This window comes from Bubalus kerabau, chromosome 6 (genome assembly GCF_029407905.1).
Source record: "Bubalus kerabau isolate K-KA32 ecotype Philippines breed swamp buffalo chromosome 6, PCC_UOA_SB_1v2, whole genome shotgun sequence".
Classification (NCBI taxonomy): Eukaryota; Metazoa; Chordata; class Mammalia; order Artiodactyla; family Bovidae; genus Bubalus; species Bubalus kerabau.
Window position 1 is genome coordinate 55,063,958 of NC_073629.1, and position 25,414 is coordinate 55,089,371.

General features: G+C 38.8%; 1 protein-coding gene across 2 annotated transcripts in view; it reads left to right on the forward strand.

Annotated features, from left to right (window-relative positions):
- The window catches only part of LOC129656156 (guanylate-binding protein 4-like), a 37,490-nt gene that overhangs the window by 6,113 nt on the left and 5,963 nt on the right, over positions 1 to 25,414 (forward strand). For both annotated transcript variants that reach the window (XM_055586904.1, XM_055586903.1), the window contains 7 exons: positions 223 to 418; positions 3,317 to 3,444; positions 13,197 to 13,306; positions 13,512 to 13,708; positions 15,261 to 15,506; positions 16,577 to 16,857; positions 24,441 to 24,653. In XM_055586904.1, the coding sequence (XP_055442879.1) occupies positions 250 to 418; positions 3,317 to 3,444; positions 13,197 to 13,306; positions 13,512 to 13,708; positions 15,261 to 15,506; positions 16,577 to 16,857; positions 24,441 to 24,653 (1,344 nt within the window). In that variant the 5' untranslated portion in view covers positions 223 to 249. The remainder of the gene's footprint in view (positions 1 to 222; positions 419 to 3,316; positions 3,445 to 13,196; positions 13,307 to 13,511; positions 13,709 to 15,260; positions 15,507 to 16,576; positions 16,858 to 24,440; positions 24,654 to 25,414) is intronic.

Below are 25,414 nucleotides of genomic sequence, written 5' to 3' on the forward strand. Positions count from 1 at the left end.
CATGTGGGCAAGGTTGTTTTAGAGTTCATTTAAAGATCAATAAGATAATTTCCATAATTTACCTGTACAGGCCTTGATACAGGTTGGCTAAATACTTACCTTTTAGAAACATGCAAAGCATGGAGAATTGATACATAAGTTCCACAAACATAAAGCTAATGTACACTGTGAGAGATGACTTCCAGATCTTATAGTCTACTAAGCTGTTCCTCTGGGTTACAGGTTCCCATTGCAGCTGAACCTACCAAAATGGACCCCATCTATCTGGTGGAAAACCAGAAAAATCAATTATCAGTAAATCCCGAAGCACTGAAGATTCTTGACCAGATATCTCAGCCTCTGGTGGTGGTGGCCATTGCAGGGCTGTATCGGACAGGAAAGTCCTACTTGATGAACCGCCTGGCAGGGCAGAACCGTGGTGAGTATTGTTCAGGACCATTTGCTGGGAAGCAGTGATAACACAGGCTGCTGATCATCCTCCTCTATTGCCATGTTCTAACTCCCCCCACTGAAAACAACTTCTTAATTCTCACCATTGAATTTGTATCTCCAAACCTGTCTCTCCACAATGTTCCCTCTTTTATCCAGTAATGGAGAGTTCACAGGCCCATCAAAATGTCCGCCTTATTTGTTCCAATCCCATCCACTGCCATCTCCTCAAGGGTTCATCTTCAAAAAGTACCCCCTTCCTTTCTCCTTCATCACTTTTGCCCTAAACCACAGGGTTATTTCAAATAGCACACAAATGTTGTTCAACACCCTCTGTTTTTTTAGAAGAGATGTAAAGAAATACAGACAGATGAATTCCTAAACCTCCCATATCTCAATGAAGCTACCATCCATCATTTTTTGCTTCATTTAATTTCCTTATTTCCAAGCTTTGGTAAATTATACCCCTGTTTCTCTACTTGGTCTTTTCTATTATCTGAGCTGTACTACATATAGAACAGTGCATAAGACATATATATATGTATATATATACACACACAATAAAGTTGATAAACCTAAAGTGATCATCTATGTAATCACTACACAGATCAAGAAATACTTCAACACCCAAAAGCCCAAATCATGCCCTCTCATACCTTCACTAGATCTCACCAATGTTTTGACTTTCATGGTGCATTCTTTCATTATTCCTTTTTAAAAATGGCTTTGTATTAAACAAATGTTTCTGCATTTGTTAAGGATTGCTCAAACTTAATACAAAGGAAGTTACATTGTGACAGTCATGGGGGTCTTGCTTCTTTAGCTCAACAAGAAGTTTATGAGGGTCATCTAGTATGTCATACACATCTATAATTCATGTATATTCACCACTGTAGAGTATGCTATTGACAGAGGATAGGGAATTGTATTTATTCACTCATTGATGATGAACACTGGTATTATTTGTAGCTCCAACATTTATGGGTTCACTGTTGTGAATATTCTTGTATCTATATCTTGGTGCACGTGTACACTAGCTACCCTTGTTTGATATACTCAGAAGTGCCATTACTGGGTCATGGAGTCCATATGTTTTCAGGCTTTCAAGATAATATCAAACAGTTTTTCAAATTTTATGTGCAATTTATGTACATATTAGCAGTAACTGGAATTCTCCACATCATCATAAAAATTTGGTAAGAAGTTTTTTAGCTTTGGCTGATCTGGTGTCTGTACAGTTGCACATTATTTTCCCCACTACAAGTAAGTAGTACTTGTAGATAGACTTCTTCCTGTCTTCCTCTTTCTTTTTGCTTACAGTCTCCCATTGGCCTCAAATTAAACATTTTATATTTGTCTTTCTTTTAAAGAATTCTTGACAACTAGTCAGGGGAGAGCATTTTTTCTTTGCCAGGCTAAAATAATTAATAGGTCATTTTTTTGGTGATTAAAGATTTGAGAACTCTTAAGAAATGATATCAGTCAAGATGTTTCAACAGTCAAGGTGTTTCAACAATATTCCTTTTTATTTTATTCAAGATAACATCAGGTAATAAGGAGGTGATTTCCATTACTAAGGAAATCCTTCACCTGGTTATGTTTTAAAGAACTTGAATTGTGGCACTGCTATCCCAGTTAAATGACAGGAAGAACAAAACCAAACAAACAAGCAAAACTGGTGCCCAAAGTTCACTAGCAGAAGCAGCTCACTACTGTCACCTTCTTATGATTCTTTGTCTCTCCTTTACCTCACATAACTGACTGTTATACCCTGCCTTTCTCCCTGGGAGAACTGGGAGCTCAGACTGCTCTGTATTAATCAGACAGCAGTCAAATGCCATCATGATGTAGAAGAGTAAAGATCATCTCAGGTCTTATACCCGCTAGAGCAGAATACACAGAACATGGCAATTGAATGGCCTAAGCCATGCTCCCCTAGGCATTTCATCATATCCATTTCTATTCTCAGTTGAAGGAAGCATTGGCATCTGGCAGACAGTCAAAATCTTGGACTATAGATAAGACATATTTTGCTTTCTTACACATATGAGTGTTAGTTGCTCAGTCCTGTCTGACTCTGTGATCCATGGACTGCAGCCCATCAGATTCCTCTGTCCATGGAATTCTCCAAGCAGGGATACTGGAGTGGGTTGTCATTCCCTTCTCCAGAAGATCTTCCCAACCCAGGGATCTAACCCAGGTCTCCTGCATTGCAGGTAGATTCTTTACTGTCTGAGCTAACAGGGAAGCCCATTACCTCACATAATCACTTTCTGTTGGTTTAAGCCTTAGAAAGAAGGGCAAACAATTCTCACAGGTCTTCACTTCATTTTTCTGAAGGAAGCAGGAGCACTCAGAGGATGGCAGAAACAATGGCCAGGGAGCCTTTATAATTCCTATAGGGTGAAGAGGCAATTAGTGGATTCCAGAATGTGACAGAGACCAGAACAACTGGATAGAGCTAAATAAGAGGAGATGTGATGAAGGCAGAGGAACAGAGGTACTAGGACACCACAGCTCACCAGGGTGGAAGCCAAGGGAACAGGCGCCTGACTTCCGCTCTCTTGCTGGTACCTCTCACTGTTAGGACTGCATCAGAAAGTGGAGGATATGGAACTGATAAAAATAGAAAGGTTAATAGAGTTCACATTAATTCTGGAATGTAACACAGTATGAGCCATTAATGTTATGAGGTGAATAGGGGACAAGAAATATTTCTTGGGAAGGTCTTGAGCATGTGTAAACATTGGAACTGACAGTCCTTGCTGAAATGAAAACACATTTCCCCCAGCCATGCACTCACATTTCAACAATTTTACCCAAAGTAACCCATGGGCAGCCTGGACTATCTGCTCGTATTGTTTGGTGCATTCTTCTTTCTGTGCAGGTTTCCATCTGGGGTCCACAGTGAGGTCTGAAACCAAAGGCATCTGGATGTGGTGTGTGCCCCACCCCTCCAAGGAGAACCACACCCTGGTCCTTCTGGACACTGAGGGCCTGGGCAATGTGGAGAAGGTAAGGCAGGGAATCTTCTCTACTCTTTTTCCTCTTTCATTTTTATTTTTAAATTGTGAAAATATGATAACACATTTATAGGAGACCTGGAAAATACAGAAGAAAGCTATATATAGTACCACCATATATTATAATTAATTTTAAGTAGTTAAGATTTTAGTTGGAGCTTCAATATCAAACTCTTGAAAATTAATGGAATGAATATTCAGAAAAAGAGAAGGATATAGTAGACCTGAAAAGCACCATGAACCAATTGAACATAACTAAGATTTATACAATTTTCACAAGAGTAGAATGCAAATTCTACCCAAGTACCCATAGATTATAAACTAGGAGACAAGGGAACATATCCAGGGATGTGAGATCAGGTGCTAAAGAGTCATGGTATAAAGGTATTGAACTCATAGAATCTTTTCTCTTATCATTGTGGAATTATGTTAGAGACCAATATTAAAAGATATGTTAAAATAACCCACACACTTATAAGTGCACTGTGACATTTACCAAGATAGATATTTGACTTAACCATTGAAATCCTCAATACAGTTAGGAGACTGAAAAAAACACAGAGGGTGATTGCAGAGTAGAAAGCATTTAAATGAGAATTTGGTATCAAAATGAGAAATTAATATCAAAGATATACTTAAAAAATTCCATGGGTTTAGAAATTTAATGTCCTTTTGGATGGGTATATCCAAAAGGCCATAACAAGGAAAACTAGAAAAAATTTGTAATAGAATAAAAATGAAAAGAGAATTTACCAGAATTTGTTATATGCAGCTGAAGCTGCTCAATGCAGTTAAATGCTATGTGGAGTCTTGAATAAGGTATGAAAACAAGGGACACAAGCATAAAGTTTTGTGAAATTTGAACAAAATCTGAACTTTAGTTAATAATACTATATCACATGTTAAATTCCTATTTTTTTTTTACAACATAGCATTTCTTTATATTCTCAGAATTGGATTAGAAGTTTCAAGCCTCATTCAAAAAACTTCTTTTTAAAAAATAACTAAGATAATGAACTTTTCTGGTGATTCAGACAGTAAAGAATCTGCCTGTAATGCAGGAGACCTGGGTTAAATCCCTGGATCCGAAAAATACCCTGGAGAAGGGAATGGCTACCCACTCCAGTATTCTGGCCTGGAGAATTCCATGGACAGAGGAGCCTGGCAGGCAGCAGGTAGCAAAGAGTAGGACATGACTGAGCAACTAAGCACACACAGACTTCTAGCAGTAATCAGTTCAGTTCAGTCTCTCAGTCGTGTCCAACTCTTTGTGATCCCATGAATTGCAGCACACCAGGCCTCCCTGTTCATCACGAACTCCCAGAGTTCACTCAGACTCATGTCCATCAAGTCAGTGATGCCATCCAGTCATCTCATCCCCTGTCGCACCCTTCTCCCTCTGACCTCAATCCCTCCCAGCATCAGAGTCTTTTCCAATGAGTCAACTCTTTGCATAGGGTGGCCAAAGTACTGGAGTTTCAGCTTTAGCATCATTCCTTCCAAAGAAATCCCAAGGCTGATCTCCTTCAGAATATGCTAGATGCCAAAATCAGTTCAGTTCAGTTGAGTCGCTCAGTCGTGTCTGAGTCTTTGGGAACCCATGAATTGCAGCACACCAGGCCTCCATGTCCATCACCAACTCCCAAAGTTCACCCAAACTCATGTGCATCAAGTCAGTGATGCCATCCAGCCATCTCATCCTCTGTTGTCCCCTTCTCCTCCTGCCCCCAATCCCTCCCAGCATCAGGGTCTTTTCTAATGAGTCAACACTTCTCATGAAGTGGCCAAAGTACTGGAGATTCAGCTTTAGCATCAGTCCTTCCAATGAACATCCAGGACTGCTCTCCTTTAGGATTGACTGGTTGGATCTCCTGGCAGTCCAAGGGACTCTCAAGAGTCTTCTCCACCACCACAGTTCAAAAGCATCAATTCTTTGGCGCTCAGCTTTCTTCACAATTCAACTCTCACATCCATACATGACCACTGGAAAAAACATAGCCTCTACTAAACGGACTTTTGTCAGTGAAGTAATATCTCTGCTTTTTAATATGCTATCTAGGTTGGTCATAACTTTCCTTCCAAGAAGTAAGCATCTTTTAATTTGACAGCTGCAATCACCATCTGTAGTGATTTTGGAGCCCCCCAAAATAAAGCCTGACACTGTTTCCACTGTTTCCTCATCTATTTCCTATGAAATGATGGGACCAGATGCCATGATCTTTGTTTTCTGAATGTTGAGCTTTAAGCCAACTTTTTCACTCTCCACTTTCACTTTCATCAAGAGGCTTTTGAGTTCCTCTTCACTTTCTGCCATAAGGGTGGTATCATCTGTGTATCTGAGGTTATTGATATTCTCCCGGCAATCTTGATTCCAGCTTGTGTTTCTTCCAGCCCAGCGTTTCTCATGATGTACTCTGCATATAAGGTAAATAAGCAGGATGACAATATACAGCCTTGACGTATTCCTTTTCCTATTTGGAACCAGTCTGTTGTTCCATGTCCAGTTCTAACTGTTGCTTCCTGACCTGCATATAGGTTTCTCAAGATGCAGATCAGGTGGTTTGGTATTCCCATCTCTTTCAGAATTTTCCACAGTTTCTTGTGATCCACACAGTCAAAGGCTTTAACCTAGTCAATAAAGCAGAAATAGATGTTTTTCTGGAACTCTTTGGCTTTTTTGATGATCCAGCGGATGTTGGCAATTTGCTCTCTGGTTCCTCTGCCTTTTCTAAAACCAGCTTGAACATCTTGAATTTCATGGTTCAAGTATTGCTGAAACCTGGCTTGGAGAATTTTGAGCATTACTTTACTAGCATGTGAGATGAGTGCAATTGTGCGGTAGTTTGAGCATGCACTGGCATTGCTTTTCTTTGGGATTAGAATGAAAACTGACCTTTTCAAGTCCTGTGGCCACTACTGAGTTTTCCAAATTTGCTGGCATATTGAGTGCAGCACTTTCACAGCATCATCTTCCAGGATTTGAAATAACTGAAATGCCATCACCTTCACTAGCTTTGTTCGTAGTGATGCTTTCTAAGGCCCACTTGACTTCACATTCCAGGATGTCTGGCTCTAGGTGAGTGATCACACCATTGTGATTATCTGTGTTGTGAAGGTCTTTTTTGTACAGTTCTCCTGTGTATTTTTCCACCTCTTCTTAATATCTTCTGCTTCTGTTAGGTCTGTACCATTTCTGTCCTTTATCAAGCCCATCTTTGCATGAAATGTTCCCTTGGTATCTAATTTTCTTGAAGAGATCTCTAGCCTTTCCCATTCTGTTGTTTTCCTCTATTTCTTTGCATTGATTGCTGAGGAAGGTTTTTTTTATCTCTCCTTGTTATTCTTTGGAACTCTGCATTCAGATGCTTTTATCTTTCCTTTTCTCCTTTGCTTTTAGCTTCTCTTCTTTTCACAGCTATTTGTAAGGCCTCCTCATACAGTCATTTTGCTTTTTTGCATTTTCCATGGGGATGGTCTTGATCCCTGTCTCCTGTACAATGTCACAAACCTCTCTCCATAGTTCATCAGGCACTCTGTGTATCAGATCTAGTCCCTTAAATCTATTTCTCACTTCCACTGTATAATCATAAAGGATTTGATTTAGGTCATATTTGAATGGTGTAGTGGTTTTCCCTACTTTCTTCAGTGTAAGTCTGAATTTGACAATAAGGAGTTCATGATCTGAGCCACAGTAAGCTCCTGGTCTTCTTTTGCTGACTGTATAGAGCTTCTCCATCTTTAGCTGCAAAAAATATAATCAATCTGATTTCGGTGTTGACCATCTAGTGATGTCCATGTGTAGAGTCTTCTCTTTGTTGTTGGAAGAGGGTGTTGCTATGACTAGTGCATTCTCTTGGCAAAACTCTGTTAGCCTTTGCCCTGCCTCATTCCCTACTCCATGGCCAAATTTGCCTGTAACTCCAGGTGTTTCTTGACTTCCTACTTTTGCATTCCAGTCCCCTATAAAGAAAAGGGCATCTTTTTTGGGTGTTAGTTCTAAAAGGTCTTGGAGGTCTTCATAGAACCGTTCAACTTCAGCTTCTTCAGCGTTACTGGTTGGGACGTAGGCTTGGATTACTGTGATATTGAATGGTTTGCCTTGGAAACGAACAGAGATCATTCTGCCGTTTTTGAGATTGCATCCAAGTACTGCATTTCGGACTCTTTTGGCTACTCCATTTCTTCTAAGGGATTCCTGCCCACAGTAGTAGATATAATGGTCATCTGAGTTAAATTCACCCATTTCAGTCCATTTTAGTTGGCTGATTCCTAGAATATCGACGTTCGCTCTTGCCTTCTATTTGACCACTTCCAATTTGCCTTGATTCATGGACCTGACATTCCAGGTTCCTATGCAATATTGCTCTTTACAGCATTGGACCTGGTTTCTATCACCAGTCACATCCACAGGTGGGTATTGTTTTTGCTTTGGCTCCATCCCTTCATTCTTTCTGGAGTTATTTCTCCACTTATCTCCAGTAGCATATTGGGCACCTACTGACCTGGGAAGTTCCTCTTTCAGTATCCTATCATTTTGCCTTTTCATACTGTTCATGGGGTTCTCAGGGCAAGAATACTGAAGTGGTTTGCCATTCCCTTCTCCAGTGGACCACATTCTGTCAGATCTCTCCACCATGACCTGCCCAACTTGAGTGGCCCCACACAACATGGCTTAGTTGAATTGAGTTAGACAAGACTGTGTTCCATGTGATCAGATTGGCTAGTTTTCTGTGATTGTGGTTTCAGTGTGTCTGCTCTCTGATGCCCTCTCACAACACCTACCATCTTACTTGGGTTTCTCTTACCTTGGACTTGGGGTATCTGTTCACAGCTGCTCCAGCAAAGCACAGCTGCTGCTCCTTACCTTGGATGAGGGATATCTCCTTACGGCTGCCCTTCTTGACCTTGAATGTGGAGTAGCTCCTCTCAGCCCCCCTGCGCCCTCACAGCCACCACTTCTTGGACGTGGGGTTGCTCCTGTCAGCCGCCGCCCCTGACCTCGGATGTGGGATAGCTCTTCTAGGCCGCTCCTTTGCCTTCGAATCCTGGCACTCTCAGTCACTGCCCCTGACCTTGGGCGAGGGGTAGCTTCTCTCGGCCACACTTCTGCGTGGTACGTCACAGCCGGTGTGCTTCTGCCAAAATACATGGAACTATATCAAAGTTTTGAGTGAATATAAATTAGAAATCTAGGACTCTATGCATGCTAAGTCAAACAAATAGAATCAAAATGTCATAATTTTTAGCGAGACAAAAATTTATGTTTTCTAAAATATATATATATAATACACATTATGTATAATATATTCATATATATCATATATATACAAAAGCTTTTCTACTATTCTTGATAAGGACTTTAGAAGAACATCAAAAAAAAAAAAGAGACAGAGAAATTGGAAAGCATAAACTAAACCAAATGGGAGCACTGAATATGAAATAGGAAAAGTGAAACAACCTAGAGGAAAGTAAAATATCATCATATAGTCCAGTTGTTATATTTATTTATGTCATATTTAAATATGACTGTTCATTAGAAACACATCTAGAGCTTTGGGGAAAAGAAAACAATACCTGAGCATTTGTATTTTTCAAAAAATTCCAAGATAATTCTGATATGCATCTGGATTTTAAAAAGTGATTACAGGTTTTCTATTAAATGGCAATTGCACTGAAACAGAATTCTGTTATTTTGTTGTTGTTGTTGACAAATAATGATACAATATGGAGAAGGCAATGGCACCCCACTCCAGTACTCTTGCCTGGAAAATCCCATGGATGGAAGAGCCCGGTAGGCTGTAGTCCATGGGGTCGCTAAAAATCAGACAGGACTGAGCGACTTCACTTTCACTTTTCACTTTCATGCATTGGAGAAGGAAATGGCAACCCACTCCAGTGTTCTTGCCTGGAGAATCCCAGGGATGGGGGAGCTTGGTGGGCTGCCGTCTAAGGGGTTGCACAGAGTCGGACACGACTGAAGTGACTTAGCAGCAGCAGCATGATACAATAGTATTAAGGGAATAATAGTTACATAATCACAGTAATAAAAGATGTGTATCAGTTTTCACAATCAATAGCCAGAAAAAAAAAAGATAATTACAAATGCAAGCCATAATAAAACATGATTAACCTAAAAATATAAAATAATTACATACAATTTGGGGGACTAAGTAGAGTGATGTGGTAAGTGGAAGCACGTACATGCACATGTTTTCATCAGCCCAGCCAGTTTATGCCTTTTCGTTGGTGCATTTAATCCATTTACATTTAAAGTAATGATTGATATATATAATTCTGTTGCCAGTTTCTTAATTGTATTGGGTTTATTTTTGTAGCTCCTTTTCTTCTCTTGTGTTTCTTGCCTAGAGAAGTTCCTTTAATATTTGTAAAGCTGGATTGTGCCCATCTTTGCATGAAATTTTCCCTTGGTTTCTCTAATTTTCTTGAAGAAATCTCTAGTCTTTCCTACTCTATTGTTTTCCTCTATTTCTTTGCATTGTTCACTTAAGAAGCCTTTCCTTCATGTTTAGGTTTGGCAGAAAACAACAAAATTCTGTAAAGCAATTATCCTTCAATTAAAAAAATAAATAAAAGAAAAGAAACCTTTCTTATCCTTCCTTGCTATTCTTTGGAACTCCACATTCAGATCGGTATATAATTCCTTTTCTCCTTTGCCTTTCACTTAAGTGTACAATACAAAGAAATAGAGGAAAGCAATAGAATGGGAAAGACTAGAGATCTCTTCTAGAAAATTACAGATACCAGGGAACATTTCATGCAATGATGGGCACAATAAAGGACAGAAACAGTATGGACATAACAGAAGCAGAAGAGATTAAGAAGAGGTGGCAAGAATACACAGAAGAAATACACAAACAAGGTCTTAATGACCCAGACAACCATGATGGTGTGGTTGCTCACCTAGAGCCAAACATCCTGGAGTGTGAAGTCAAGTGGACTTTAGGAAGCATTACTACAAACAAAGCTAATGGAGGTGATGGAATTCCAGCTGAGCTATTTCAAATCCTAAAAGATGATGCCATTAAAGAGCTGCACTCAGTATATCAGCAAATTTGGCAGACTCAGCAGTGGCCACAGGGCTGAAAAAGGTCAGTTTTCATTCCAGCCCCAAAGAAGGGCAATGCCAAAGAATGTTCAAACTACCACACAATTGTACTCATTTCACATGCTATCAAGGTAATGCTCAAAATCCTTCAAGCTAGGCTTCAACAGTGCATGAACCATGAACTTCCAGATGTACAAGCTGGATTTAGAAAAGGCAGAAGAACCAGATATCAAATGTTAACATCTGTTGTATCATAGGAAAAGTAAGGGAATTCCAGAAAAGCATCTACTTTTGTTTCATTGGCTACCACGCTAAAGCCTTTGGCTGTGTGGATCACAACAAACTGTGCAAATATCTTCAAGAGATGGGAATACCAGATCACCTTACTTGCCTCCTGAAAAACCTGTATGCAGGACAAGAAGCAACAATTAGTACTGGACATGGAACAACGGACTGGTTCAACTTGGAAGAAGTATGTCAAGGCTGCATATTGTCACCCTGCTTATTTAACTTATATGCAGAGTACATCATGAGAAATGCCAGGCTGGATCAAGCACAAGCTGAAATCAAGATTGCCGGGAGAAATATCAATAACCTCAGATATGCTGATGATGCCACCCTTATGCCACAGCAGAAAGCAAAGAGGAACTAAATAGCCTCTTGATGAAAGTGAAAGAGGAGAGTGAAAAAGCTGGCTTAAAACTCAACGTTCAAAAAATGATCATGGCATCCGGTCCTATCACTTCATGGCAAAGAGATGGGGAAACAATAGAAACAGTGACAGATTTTATTTTCTTGGGCTCCAAAATCACTGCAGATGGTGATTTCAGCCATGAAGTTAAAAGATGTTTGTTCCTTGGAAGAAAATCTGTGACAAACCTAGACAGTGTGTTAAAGAACACAGACATCATTCTGCCAACAAAGGTCCATCTAGTAAAAGCTATAATTTTTCCAGTGGTCATATATGGATGTGAGAGTTGGACCATAAATAAGGCTGAGCACCGAAGAACTGATTCTATTGGCCTGTGGTGCTGGAGAAGACTCTTGAGAGTCCCTTGGATAGCAAGCAGATCCAACCAGTCAATCCTAAAGGAAATCAACCCTGAATATTCTTTGGAAGGAATAATGTTCAAGCTGAAGCTTGAATACTTTGGCTTCCTGATGCAAAGAGCTGGCTCATTGCAAAAGACCCTGATGCAGGGAAGGATTGAAGGAAGGAGGAGAAGTGGGTGACAGAGGATGAGATGGTTGGATGGCATCACCGATTCAATGGACATGAATTTGAGAAAACTCTGGGAGACAGTGAAGGATAGGGAAGTCTGGCATACTGCAGTCCATGGGATTTACAGAGTTGGACACTACTGAGCAAGTGTTGCTCTTGCTGAACAACAAACAAAGCTGGATTGGTGGTGCTGAATTCTCTTAAATTTTGGCTTGTCAGGAAAGCATTTGATTTATCCATCGTATCTTAATGAGACTCTTGCTGGGTAGCATATTCTTGTTTGTTGGTTCTCACCTTTCATCACTTGGAATATATTGTGCTGTGCAGCAGAACCCCTTGCTGCCCCACTGTGTGTCAAATATCTTTGTAGTATGCATGTGTACTCAGTCACTAAGTCGTGTCCAACTCTTTGCAACCCCATGGACTGTAGCTTGCCAGGCTCCTCTGTTCATGGGATTTTCCTGGTAAGAATACTTGAGTGGGTTGCCATTTCCTTCTCCAGGGGATGTTCATTACTCAGGGATTGAATACATGTCCCCTGCATTGTCAGGCAGGGAGCCCATTTCTGTAGGGTGTATGTGTATATATATATATATATATATATATATATATATATATAATCAATTCCAAAGTCACTCATGACCTTCCAAATCTCAATTTTAGCCTCAACATCTACTACTACGTGGGTAAAACTACTTCAGTCAAATAAAATAACCTTGTAATTTCTCTGTATGACCACACTTTCTGGCAATTGTGATCAGCTTCTGTGAGCCCTTCTACCTGCAAAGTCCCTATAACTCCACAAATCCACATTCTACAAATTTTTGAAAGCCCAGTTCCTTTTAACCTAATTCCATCATGTCACTATCAGACATAATTAATTCTGGCTCTGAATGCACAGAGTATTTTTTCTGTCTTTTGGGAGTTGTCACTTTGTCTTTTACAGTACAACATTTGGTTCAATGCCAGGCTGTTTGTCATTGTGGATAGATTTGTATGTTCCCATGTATACCTGTCCCTCAAGAAAGCCATCTCTCTAGGGTGGGCATTATCATGTGGAACTTTATATCCTCATAAGCAAATAAGTATCTTTTGCTATCTAGATGCATAGTTAGCAGTTGATAAATTTAATTAAATAGTATTTCTGACTCTAATATACATTGTGATCTAGAAAAACTTGCAAAGCAATCACTGCCCACTTACTGTTGTACAACTTCTATGTTCCAGGCCTGTATTAAACATTTTAATCACATATAAGATGTCATTCACTTCTGTAAATAGCTAATCACACTGAAGCACTTGAAGCGGAAAATATCAATACCAGAAAGTTTGAATTTATCATTGTCTTGAAAATTTATTTACCTTACAACTGAGTTACAGCACAGCTGTTATAGTGAATGAACACCTGAATGAGAGCATGAGGAGTAGTGTCCTCACTCTCTAACATACTTTCTAGGAGGACTCCAAGAATGACTTGTGGATCTTTGCCCTGGCTGTGCTCCTGAGCAGCACCTTTATCTACAACAGCATGAACAGCATCAACCATCAGGCCTTGCAGCAGCTGCAGTATCCTTTCAGGAATTGAAGCACCGTGTTTCATTGAGTTTATGGGAATAGCAACTGACACTGTTTTTTTCTTGCCCATGACTTCATTCTTATGGTTGATGAAGATGGAAAATGGGGCAAAAGGGAATGATGATAGAACTTGTTTTGAGGTGAGATCTGGAAACTGTGTTGGAGAGTACTTCTTTTTCCTTAGCTAAAATTCCAGCTATGTGACTGAATTAACAGAGCTGATCAGAACCAAATCATCTCCCAGCTTTGATGAAGTAGAGGATTCAGCCCGATTTGTGAGTTTCTTTCCAGACTTTATTTGGACTGTGCGGGATTTCATGCTGGAGCTGGAGTTAGATGGGAACTCCATCACGGAAGATGAGTACCTGGAGAATGCCTTGAAGTTGATTCCAGGTATCAGAGCAAGGCCAGGGTGGTAGGAAGCTCAGTAGGAGGTGGGGTCAACAGAGCCCTTTATGTCAGAACTTGATTTGAAGTTGGATTTGAGGCCATGCTAATGGTAATTGGTGAATGACTGGGAGGTGGCTTCAGTCATTATTGTTACTGGGAAAACCCCAGCCACCAGAACTTAAGCTCATAGAGGAAATTTAGAATCCAATATTCTACCGAATGACTTTAGAAAAAGTAATACCATGAAAAAGAAAGGCTCATATACTGTGTTTCATATTAAGTGTTTCTCCTCTTCTATTTGAGAAATATAACCCATCAAATTGAAATTAGTAAATACAGAATCATAAGGTAAGCAAAATAATTAATTTTTAAATATATTTCACACAGTATATTTTACTATCTTATATGGATACATTCTTCACAGACAGACAATTTATACCTTAATTAGTTCTAAAGAAAAGCATTGCTATGTCCTTTCACTGAGACTGTGAAATGTCTTCAAATGCTTTCGCCTAGTCTCACACTCTTTATTCTAGAACCTTACATAGTATGTCATATTATATAACAAATTAGTTATAACAGATTATAATTAGCAGAGAGAATAATGAGTGGTACTTAGAAGAAATATTGATTTTGTTTGCTTAATCATTTATTTACCCTTTCAATAAATATTTATTGAACTACAGATATACGCTCAGAATCTCTCTGGATGCTACTGTCACTTCCAACAGAAAATGTCACAGAAGACTGATGAGGTGTCCTAGTTTCATTTAGGCCAATCTTACCATGAGATTGTGTATGCTAAAGTAATCGCAAAACATATTTATAGAATGTGCATTTTTTTTACTCTGATTTTGTAAAACTTCACTGCCTTGTGTATCATTTGTCTCCCACGTGGTTTCTTTCCCAGAAATACTGTGAATATCCTTATTTCTATGATTTCTTTACTTTTGAGCTTACATTTCATATCTGAAATGGAGACAGTAAGATCAGAAAAGTATTTCTGACAATTATATGTATTAGTTTATCTTTCAAGAAAGTGAAGTCGCTCAGTTGTGTCTGACTCTTTGAGACCCCATGGACTGGATTTTCCAGGCAAGAATACTGGAGTGGGTTGCCATTTCCTTCTCCAGGAGATCTTCCTGACTCAGGGATTGAACCCAGGTCTCCTTGCATTGTAAGCAGATGCTTTACCATCTGAGCCACAAGGGAAGTTCATTGGCAGGTCTGTATAAATCCCCAACAGGGTTTCTGCCATAAGCTGTATGAGGTCTTCATTTAATAAATAATTAATCCATGGCATACTATACAATGGCTGAGGAAAACAACCACAGGTTTCTTCAGTTGGAATGGAGGCTTCTTCTTCCTCCCCAGGAGTACTTTCTTCACTCTTGGCTCAGTACAAAAACAGTTTCCATAGTAGATTACCGTAAGACTGAAAAAGATTTACAGGCACAGGAATTAGAGTGATACAAAAATCCCTGGAAATGAAAGTCCTCAGCCCCCTTACCTGGAGTCTGTCGCTTCTGTGATTGCTCTTTTTCCACTTTTGCAGATGAAGGTCCCCAAATTCAAAATTTCAACTTGCCCAGAGAGTGTATCAGGAAGTTTTTTCCCAAACGGAAGTGTTTTGTCTTTGACCGTCCTGCAAGCAACAAAAAACAATTACTCCATCTTGAGGAAATGCCAGATAATCAACTGGATGAGGATTTCCAGAAGCAATCAAAAGATTTCTGTTCATATATCTATACCCATGCAAAGACCAAGACCTTAAAAGAAGGAATCACTGTCACCGGGAAAAGTGAGCCTCCTTTGCTAGAGCATGGCTCTCTGTGATTCAGTGTGGGTGAGGAATGTGTGGTGGAGTTGAAGTTGTGAATATCCTCTGGGATTGCCAATAATTGTGTTTTCTTTTTTTCAGTTGTGTCTTCTCTATATAATTTGGAAAAACATATTTATGCCCCATATAGAAGTGCGTGTTACTTTGTTAAAATTTCCCTACATGAGGGTTTTCTGAAGACTACCATATCTCATGAAACAGTAGGGCTGGCCAAAATGTTCTTTCAGGTTTTTAGTAAGATGTTATGGAAAAACCCAAACGAACTTTTTGGCCAACCCAAATTTACATTGAAGCTATGTTAAGGATGCAAATATTCATTATGATGAGCCATCCGGTGGATAAGTATTTCTAGTGAGGATATACAAGTTATTTTGTGAATTCACATGAATCAGAAAATAAGTAGTACACCACGAATCTATGTAAACTCATTGAAAGACTGAGAAACAAATGTAAATACAGTCTTATAAACAGAGCTGTCTTCATGCACAGGCTACCTGACCAGTCTCACAGTGCCCTGTGCTGAGATGTGCTCTGTTTTAATGTTTTTGTCACTGGAAATTCTTGATGACATTTTTACATGGGGCACTGCATTTTCATTTGGAAATAGTACCCACAAAATACACAATTTATTTACATATATAAATAATTCTCTGTATTTTGCTACAATGGGGAAAGTGTTCCAGGAGAACTTTGAACATATTATTGAGGTATTCAGTTAATATTGTATTGTGATGAATTGAGAACCATAAAAGAGAGTGAATAGGAGACACTGGTGTTATTATAAGAAAATTATAGAAGAAAAAGGAGAAGGATATGAAGATGAGGAGAAGAAAGAGAAGAAAAGAAAATTTCAAGCTCAATAAAATTTTAGTGATGTTTAGGATACTGACCTAAGGTTCATAAAATGAATGAAAACTTTCTATTTTCAAAATATTGAATTGGCCAAAAAGTTTGTTCGGATTTTTCTGTAGCATCTTATGGGAAAAATCTAAACGAACTTTTTGGACAACACAATATAATATGTTATTCAGGGCTGGGGCCTCTGGTGGAGGCCTATGTAAATGCCATCAACAGTGGATCAGTTCCTTGTCTGGAGAACGCAGTGACAACTCTGGCCCAGCTGGAGAACTCAGCAGCTGTGCAGAAGGCAGCTGACCACTACAGTGAGCAGATGGCCCAGCGACTGAGCCTCCCCACAGACACGCTCCAGGATCTGCTGGAGGTGCATGCAGCCTGTGAGAAGGAAGCCATTGCAGTCTTCATGGAGCGTTCTTTCAAGGATGAAAATCAGGATTTCCAGAAGAAGCTTGCGGTAATGTGGCCTAAAATATATCCTTCCTGATTCCTGTGGTTCTAGAAATGTGCTTTGTTGTTGCTGTTGTTCAGTAGTAGGTCAGTCATGCCTGATTCTCCGATCCCATGGACTGCAACACACCAGGCTCCTCTGTCCTCCACTGTGTCCTGGAGTTTGCTCAAATTCATGTCCACTGAGTGGGGGATGCCATCCAACCATCTCATCCTCTGCAGAGGATGAGAAATGTTCTTAAGTGCCTTCTATTCACTTATGATTCATATGCTTCTCATTGTAAAAGGAGTTTGGATTCTTGTGAATGACAGGACTCTACAGGCCACTTTCCTTCTTTTTTCCCTAAAAACTGGCCTTTTTATTTTCTACTGTAAACAAATTACCCTTTGTTTTGGTGCTTAAAGCAGCACACAGTTATTCGCTCACACTTTTACAGGTCATACGCCAGTGTAGGGTGTGTATGGGTGATGTGCTCAGAGTACAGCAAGCTAAAAACAAGGTTCAAATGGGTTTAGCAATACCACCAAGAATAATCAGTAAACAACTTTTCTCAGGATAAGAAAAGAGTTTTATTTGAGCCAAATGAGGACTAGAGCCCAAAGATACAGATTAAAGAAGAACTTGAATTCTGTTCTGTTGCATGACAAAATGCAGGGTGCGGGGAACCCTTACTGTAGGCAAAACCCGCAAAATTACCTGTATTATTTGTCAAGAATTAAGATTGTAGCTGGAAAGAAATAAGAGTGCTTGTTAAAGAAGGATTGTTTGGGGTCTGAAACTATTGCATATTTACAATGGTACACTTTGAGTTCCTAAGTGTGCAGCTCCCAGTTACTAGCAGACACTCTTTTGAGAATGGATGGTGGCATCCTTGAATTTAATACAGTTCAGAAGATTGAGGTTCTCAGGGATGCAGAAACATATCTGAAACCACATCTACAATGGCCACAAATCTCAATTTTTAATCCTGCCCTACAGTTACTTCATTGTGATTTTTATTTTTTTAATTAAATTTATTTATTTATATTAGAGGTTAATTACTTTACAATATTGTATTGGATTTGCCACAGGTATATACATGTTCCCCATCCTGAAGCCCCCTGCCTCCTCCCTCTCCGTACCATCCCTCTGGGTCATCGCAGTGCACCAGGCCCAAGCATCCAATATCATGCATTGTACCTGGACTGGCGATTCGTTTCATATATGATATTATACATGTTTCAATGCCATTCTCTCAAATCATCACACCCTCTCCCTCTCCCACAGAGTCCAAAAGACTGTTGTCTACATCTGTGTCTCTTTTGCTGTCTTGCTTACAGGGTTATAGTTACCATCTTTCTAAATTCCATATATATGTGTTAGTATACTGTATTGGTGTTTTTCTTTCTGGCTTACTTTGTATAATAGGCTCCAGTTTCATCCACCTCATTAGAACTGATTCAAATGTATTCTTTTTAATGGCTGAGTAATACTCCATTGTGTATATGTACCACAGCTTTCTTATCCATTCATCTTCTGATGGACATCTAGGTTGCTTCCATGTCCTGGCTATTATAAACAGTGCTGCGATGAACATTGGGATACACGTGTCTCTTTCATTTCTGGTTTCCTTGGTGTGTATGCCCAGCAGTGGGATTTCTGGGTTGTATGGCAGTTCTATTTCCAGTTTTTTAAGGACTCTCCACACTGTTCTCCATAGTGGCTGTACTAGTTTGCATTCCCACCAACAGTGTAAGAGGTTTCCCTTTCCTCCACACCCTCTCCAGCATTTATTCTTGTAGACTTTTGGATCGCAGCCATTCTGACTGGCATGAAATGGTACCTCATTGTGGTTTTGATTTGCATTTCTCTGGTAATGAGTGATGTTGAGCATCTTTTCATGTGTTTGTCAGCCATCTGTATGTCTTCTTTGGAGAAACGTCTATTTATTTCTTTGGCCCATTTTTTGATTGAGTCGTTTATTTTTCTGGAATTGAGCTGCAGGTGTTGCTTGTATATCTTTGAGATTAGTTCTTTGTCAGTTGCTTCATTTGCTATTATTTTCTCCCATTCTGAAGGCTGTCTTTTCACCTTGCTTAGAGTTTCCTTTGTTGTGCAGAAGCTTTTAAGTTTAATTAGGTCCCATTTGTTTATTTTTGCTTTTATTTCCAATATTCTGGGAGGTGGGTCATAGAGCATCCTGCTGTGATGTATGTAGAAGAGTGTTTTGCCTATGTTCTCCTCTAGGAATATTATAGTTTCTGTTCTTACGTTTAGATCTTTAATCCATTTTGAGTTTATTTTTGTGTATGGTGTTAGAAAGTGCTCTAGTTTCATTCTTTTACAAGTGGTTGACCAGTTTTCCCAGCACCACTTGTTAAAGAGATTGTCTTTTCTCCATTGTATATTCTTGCCTCCTTTGTCAAAGATAAGATGTCCATAGGTGCCTAGATTTATCTCTGGGTTTTCTATTTTGTTCCATTGATCTATTTTTCTGTCTTTGTGCCAGTACCGTACTGTCTTGATGACTGTGGCTTCGTAGTAGATCCTGAAGTCAGGCAGGTTGATTCCTCCAGTTCCATTCTTCTTTCTCAAGATTGCTTTGGCTATTCGAGGTTTTCTGTATTTCCATACAAATTGTGAAATTATTTGTTCTAGCTCTGTGAAAAATACCGTTGGTAGCTTGATAGGGATTGCATTGAATCTATAGATTGCTTTGGGTAGTATACTCATTTTCACTATATTGATTCTTCCGATCCATGAACATGGTATACTTCTCCATCTATTAGTGTTCTCTTTGATTTCTTTCACCAGTGTTTTATAGTTTTCTATATATAGGTCTTTAGTATCTTTAGGTAGATACATTCCTAAGTATTTTATTCTTTTTGTTGCAATGGTGAATGGAATTGTTTCCTTAATTTCTCTTTCTATTTTCTCATTATTAGTGTATAGGAATGCAAGGGGTTTCTGCATGTTAATTTTATATCCTGCAACTTTACTATATTCATTGACTAACTCTAGTAATTTTCTGGTGGAATCTTTAGGGTTTTCTATGTAGAGGATCATGTCATCTGCAAACAGTGAGAGTTTTACTTCTTCATTTCCAATTTGGATTCCTTTTATTTCTTTTTCTGCTCTGATTGCTGTGGCCAAAACTTCCAAAACTACGTTGAATAGTAGTGGTGAGAATGGGCACCTTTGTCTTGTTCCTGACTTTAGGGGAAATGCTTTCAATTTTTCACCATTGAGGATAATGTTTGCTGTGAGTTTGTCATATATAGCTTTTATTATGTTGAGGTATGTTCCTTCTATTCCTGCTTTCTGGAGAGTTTTTATCATAAATGGATGTTGACTTTTGTCAATGGCTTTATCTACATCTATTGAGATAATCATATGGCTTTTATTTTTCAGTTTGTTAATGTGGTGTATTACATTGATTGATTTGCAGATAATGAAGAATCCTTGCATCCCTGGGATAAAGCCCACTTGGTCATGGTGTATGATCTTTTCAATGTGTTGTTGGATTCTGATTGCTAGAATTTTGTTAAGGATTTTTTGCATCTATTGTTCATCATTGATATTGGCCTGTAGTTTTCTTTTTTTGTGGCATCTTTATCAGGTTTTGGTATTAGGGTGATGATGACCTTGTAGAATGAGTTTGGAAATTTACCTTCCTCTGCAATTTTCTGGAAGAGTTTGAGTAGGATAGGTGTTAGCTCTTCTCTAAATTTTTGGTAGAATTCAGCTGTGAAGCCGTCTGGACCTGGGCTTTTGTTTGCTGGAAGATTTCTGATTACAGTTTCAATTTCCGTGCTTGTGATGGGTCTGTTAAGATTTCCTATTTCTTCCTGGTTCAGTTTTGGAAAGTTGTACTTTTCTAAGAATTTGTCCATTTCTTCCACATTGTCCATTTTATTGGCATATAATTGCTGATAGTAGTCTCTTATGATCCTTTGTATTTCTGTGTTGTCTGTTGTGATCTCTCCATTTTCATTTCTAATTTTATTGATTTGATTTTTCTCCCTTTGTTTCTTGATGAGCCTGGCTAATGGTTTGTCAATTTTATTTATCCTTTCAAAGAACCAGCTTTTGGCTTTGTTGATTTTTACTATGGTCTCTTTTGTTTCTTTTGCATTTATTTCTGCCCTAATTTTTAAGATTTCTTTCCATCTACTAACCCTGGGGTTCTTCATTTCTTCCTTTTCTAGTTGCTTTAGGTGTAGAGTTAGGTTATTTATTTGACTTTTTTCTTGTTTCTTGAGGTATGCCTGTATTGCTATGAACTTTCCCCTTAACACTGCTTTTACCGTGTCCCACAGGTTTTGGGTTGTTGTGTTTTCATTTTCATTCATTTCTATGCATATTTTGATTTCTTCTGTGATTTGTTGGTTATTCAGCAGCGTGTTGTTCAGCCTCCATATGTTGGAATTTTTAATAGTTTTTTCTCCTGTAATTGAGATCTAATCTTACTGCATTGTGGTCAGAAAAGATGCTTGGAATGATTTTAGTGTTTTTGAATTTACCAAGGCTATTTTTTGGCCCAGGATGTGATCTATCCTGGAGAAGCTTCCGTGTGAGCTTGAGAAAAAGGTGAAATTCATTGTTTTGGGGTGAAATGTCCTCTAGATATCAATTAGGTCTAACTGGCCTATTGTATCATTTAAAGTTTGTGTTTCCTTGTTAATTTTCTGTTTAGTTGATCTATCCATAGGTGTGAGTGGGGTATTAAAGTCTCCCACTATTATTGTGTTGTTAATTTCCCCTTTCATACTTGTTAGCATTTGTCTTACATATTGTGGTGATCCTATGTTGGGTTATATATATATATATATATATATATTTATATTTATAATTGTTATATCTCCTTCTTGGTTTGATCCCTTGGTCATTGTGTAGTGTCTTTCTTTGTTTCTTTTCACAGCCTTTGTTTTAAAGTCTATTCTACCTGATATGAGTATTGCTATTCCTGCTTTCTTTTGGTCTCCATTTGCATGGAAAATCTTTTTCCAGCCCTTCACTTTCAGTCCCTATGTGTCCCCTGTTTTGAGGTGGGTCTCTTGTAGACAACATATGTAGGGGTCTTGTTTTTGTATCCATTCCGCCAGTCTTTGTCTTTTGGTTTGGGCATTCAACCCATTTACATTTAAGGTAATTATTGATAAGTATGATCCCATTGCCATTTACTTTATTGTTTTGGATTCAAGTTTATACACCCTTTTTGTGTTTCCTGTCTAGAGGATATCCTTTAGTATTTGTTGGAGAGCTGGTTTGGTGGTGCTGAATTCTCTCAACTTTTGCTTTCCTGTAAAGCTTTTGATTTCTCCTTCATATTTGAATGAGATCCTTGCTGGGTACAGTAATCTGGGCTGTAGGTTATTTTCTTTCATCACTATAAGTATGTCTTGCAATTCCTTCCTGGCCTGAAGAGTTTCTATTGAAAGATCAGCTGTTATCCTTATGGGAATCCCCTTGTGTGTTATTTGTTGTTTTTCCCTTGCTGCTTTTAATATTTGTTCTTTGTGCTTGATCTTTGTTAATTTGATTAATATGTGTCTTGGGGTGTTTTGCCTTGGGTTTATCTTGTTTGGGACTCTCTGGGTTTCTTGGATTGGGTGATTATTTCCTTCCCCATTTTAGGGAAGTTTTCAATGATTATCTCCTCAAGTATTTTCTCATGGTCTTTCTTTTTGTCTTCTTCTTCTGGGACTCCTATGATTCGAATGTTGGGGCATTTAACACTATCCTGGAGGTCCCTGAGATTGTCCTCATTTCTTCTAATTTGTTTTTCTTTTTTCCTTCTGATTCATTTATTTCTACCATTCTATCTTCTACTTCACTAACCCTATCTTCTGCCTCTGTTATTCTACTATTTGTTGCCTCCAGAGTGTTTTTGATCTCATTTATTGTGTCATTCAGTATATAATGACTCTTTTTAAATTTCTTTTAGGTCCTTGTTAAACCTTTCTTGCATCTTCTCAATCTTTGTCTCCAGGCTATTTATCTGTGATTCCATTTTGATTTCAAGATTTTAGATCATTTTCACTATCATTATTCAGAATTCTTTATCAGGTAGATTCCCTATCTCTTCCTCTTTTGTTTGGTTTGGAGGGCATTTATCCTGTTCCTTTACCTGCTGGGTATTTTTCTGTCTCTTCATCTTGTTTATATTGCTGAGTTTGGGATGGCCTTTCTGTATTCTGGCAGTTTGTGGAGACAAGAAGTCTTAGTTAGCAAAGAAGCCTGCTTTCAGTTTGGTAGATAATGTCTCTCTGGGGCTGCAATTGCCCCCTTCCGACTCTGGCTGCCTGTCACTGGAGGGGAATGGTCTGCAGCCAGCTATCTCTGTTCAGTCCTTTGTTCTGTGCGCAGGCCTGGTAGTGTCTTAGGTTAGGGCTGGCTTTGCGCGTGGTCGTTATCCCACAGTCTGGTTTGCTAGCCCAACTTAGTTCTCTCAGAGTGCCCTTGGGGCATTCAGGCCCTGTCCTTACTCTAAGCCATGCAGCTCATGCCTCCCTGCCCAGCCCCCACTTGCTAGTGGCGGGTGCAGGCGTCTGAGCTGCTTCTCTGCTGGAGGAGTTACTGTTGGGCTCGTAATCTGTGGGTTTTAATTATTATTTTTTTCCTCCCTTTTATGTTGCCCTCTGTGCTTCCAAGGCTCGCCACAGACTCGGCAGTGAGAGTGTTTCCTGGTGTTTGGAAACTTCTCTCTTTTTAAGACTCCCTTCCCGGAACCCCCCTTCATTTTCAAGCCAGTAATGGTGCATTGTATTCTGCTTTTATTTCTAATCACTCCAATTACCTCTTCTGCCACCAACTAGAGAAGACTGCATGGAAAGGGCTTGTGTGATTATGTAATGCCCACTTGGGTAATCTCACTTTCTTAAAGTAGCCTGTACAATAAGACATAATCTAAACACAGGATCAACGTTCATCATGTTCATAGGTCCAGAGACCATGCAGTGTGAACACCAAGGGAGAGAATTCTTAGAGTTCGTAATTCTACTTACCATTAGCACCATCACTGAAACCTTGTCTTTCAGTCTACCTTTGTATGTCCTACAAGTTACAAAAATCTCTCAGAGTAAAACCAGCCCAACTGTAATTTATTAGGACAGGTATGAAATTTCTGTTCCTATGTTTTCACACAATCAAACCCTCAATGAAACAAGAATTCAGAAAAAGTTCAAAACTCTGTTCAGTGTGTACTTCACTCACTATGTTAGGCAGTTGATTTGCTATATATATATTTTATCTAAAGCACCTAGTATGCCTAAGAAAGCCTACTTCAAATCATAATTGAACTTGTTATTTTTCATTGTTGATGGATTTATCACTATTAATCCTACTACTGTTAAAGGAACAATGAAATTCACATCTGCCAACCCATCATTTCACAGATGCTGACATGGAGACAAGAAAGTTAAGGGACTTCCTATAAGTCACACAGAGTTGGTCACACCTGGGACTAAAGCTAGTCTCCTGACTCTGTATCTATTATTCTGTGTCTCATGTGCGCCAATTTGTCCCATTGCTTCCTTCAAGAGGATCACAGTTGGATGTTTTCTTCTAACAGCTCCTTTCTATTGCATTTCTCCTTGTTTTTTCAACAGATCATGATCAAGAAAAAGAAAGATGCTTTCTTGTTGCAAAATGAAGAAGCATCTGTCAGATATTGTCAGGCTGAGCTTAAAAAGCTTTCAGAGCCCTTAATGATGAGTATTTCAGAGGGAACTTTCTTTGTCCCTGGAGGACACCATTGTTACTTAGAAGCAAGGAACAAGTTTGAAGAGAACTATAAACTCATTCCCAGGAAAGGAGTTAAGGTGAGGAGTACGGGGATTGGGAAAGAACAACAGATTGGAGTCCAAGGGTTTTTGTTGGTTCTTTTGAAATTCTAAGACCATAGCACAACTTTTGTAGAGAAAGGAGAGCATGGCAATATCTTTACATTTTCAGCTTTTATATCTACAGCGTGTTAGCTACTCTTCAACAAACCAGAAATATTTCTACCCAAAGACAGGACTTATTATCAAGGATCTAGATGAAAGAGACTATTCCTCGTATTCAAACAATGTACTAGGTTTCGCAAAACACCAATTCAAAAAGATACCCTCATCCCAAAGTTCATAGCAGCATTATTTACAATAGCCAAGATATGCAAGCAACCTAAATATCCATCAACAGATGAATGGATAAAGAAGATGTGGAATGTGCATATATATGAATGCTACTTACACAGTTATTAAAAAAATAAAAGGACGAAATTTTGCCATTTGTGGCAACATGGATTGACTTATACTAAGAGAAATAAACAGGGAAAGACAAATACTGATGATATCACTTATATTTGACATCCAAAGCTACAGCAAACTAGTAAACATAAGAAGATTCACAGACATAGAGGACAAATTAGTGGTTACTAATGTGGAGTGGGAGCAATACAGGAGGGAGGGTGTGAGGTACAAATGATTGGGTGTAAGATAGGCTACAAAGATATATTGCAAAGTATAGGGAATATAGCCAATATTTTGTAGTAACTTTAAATGCAGTGTAACCTTTAAAAATTGCATAAAAATAAAATAAA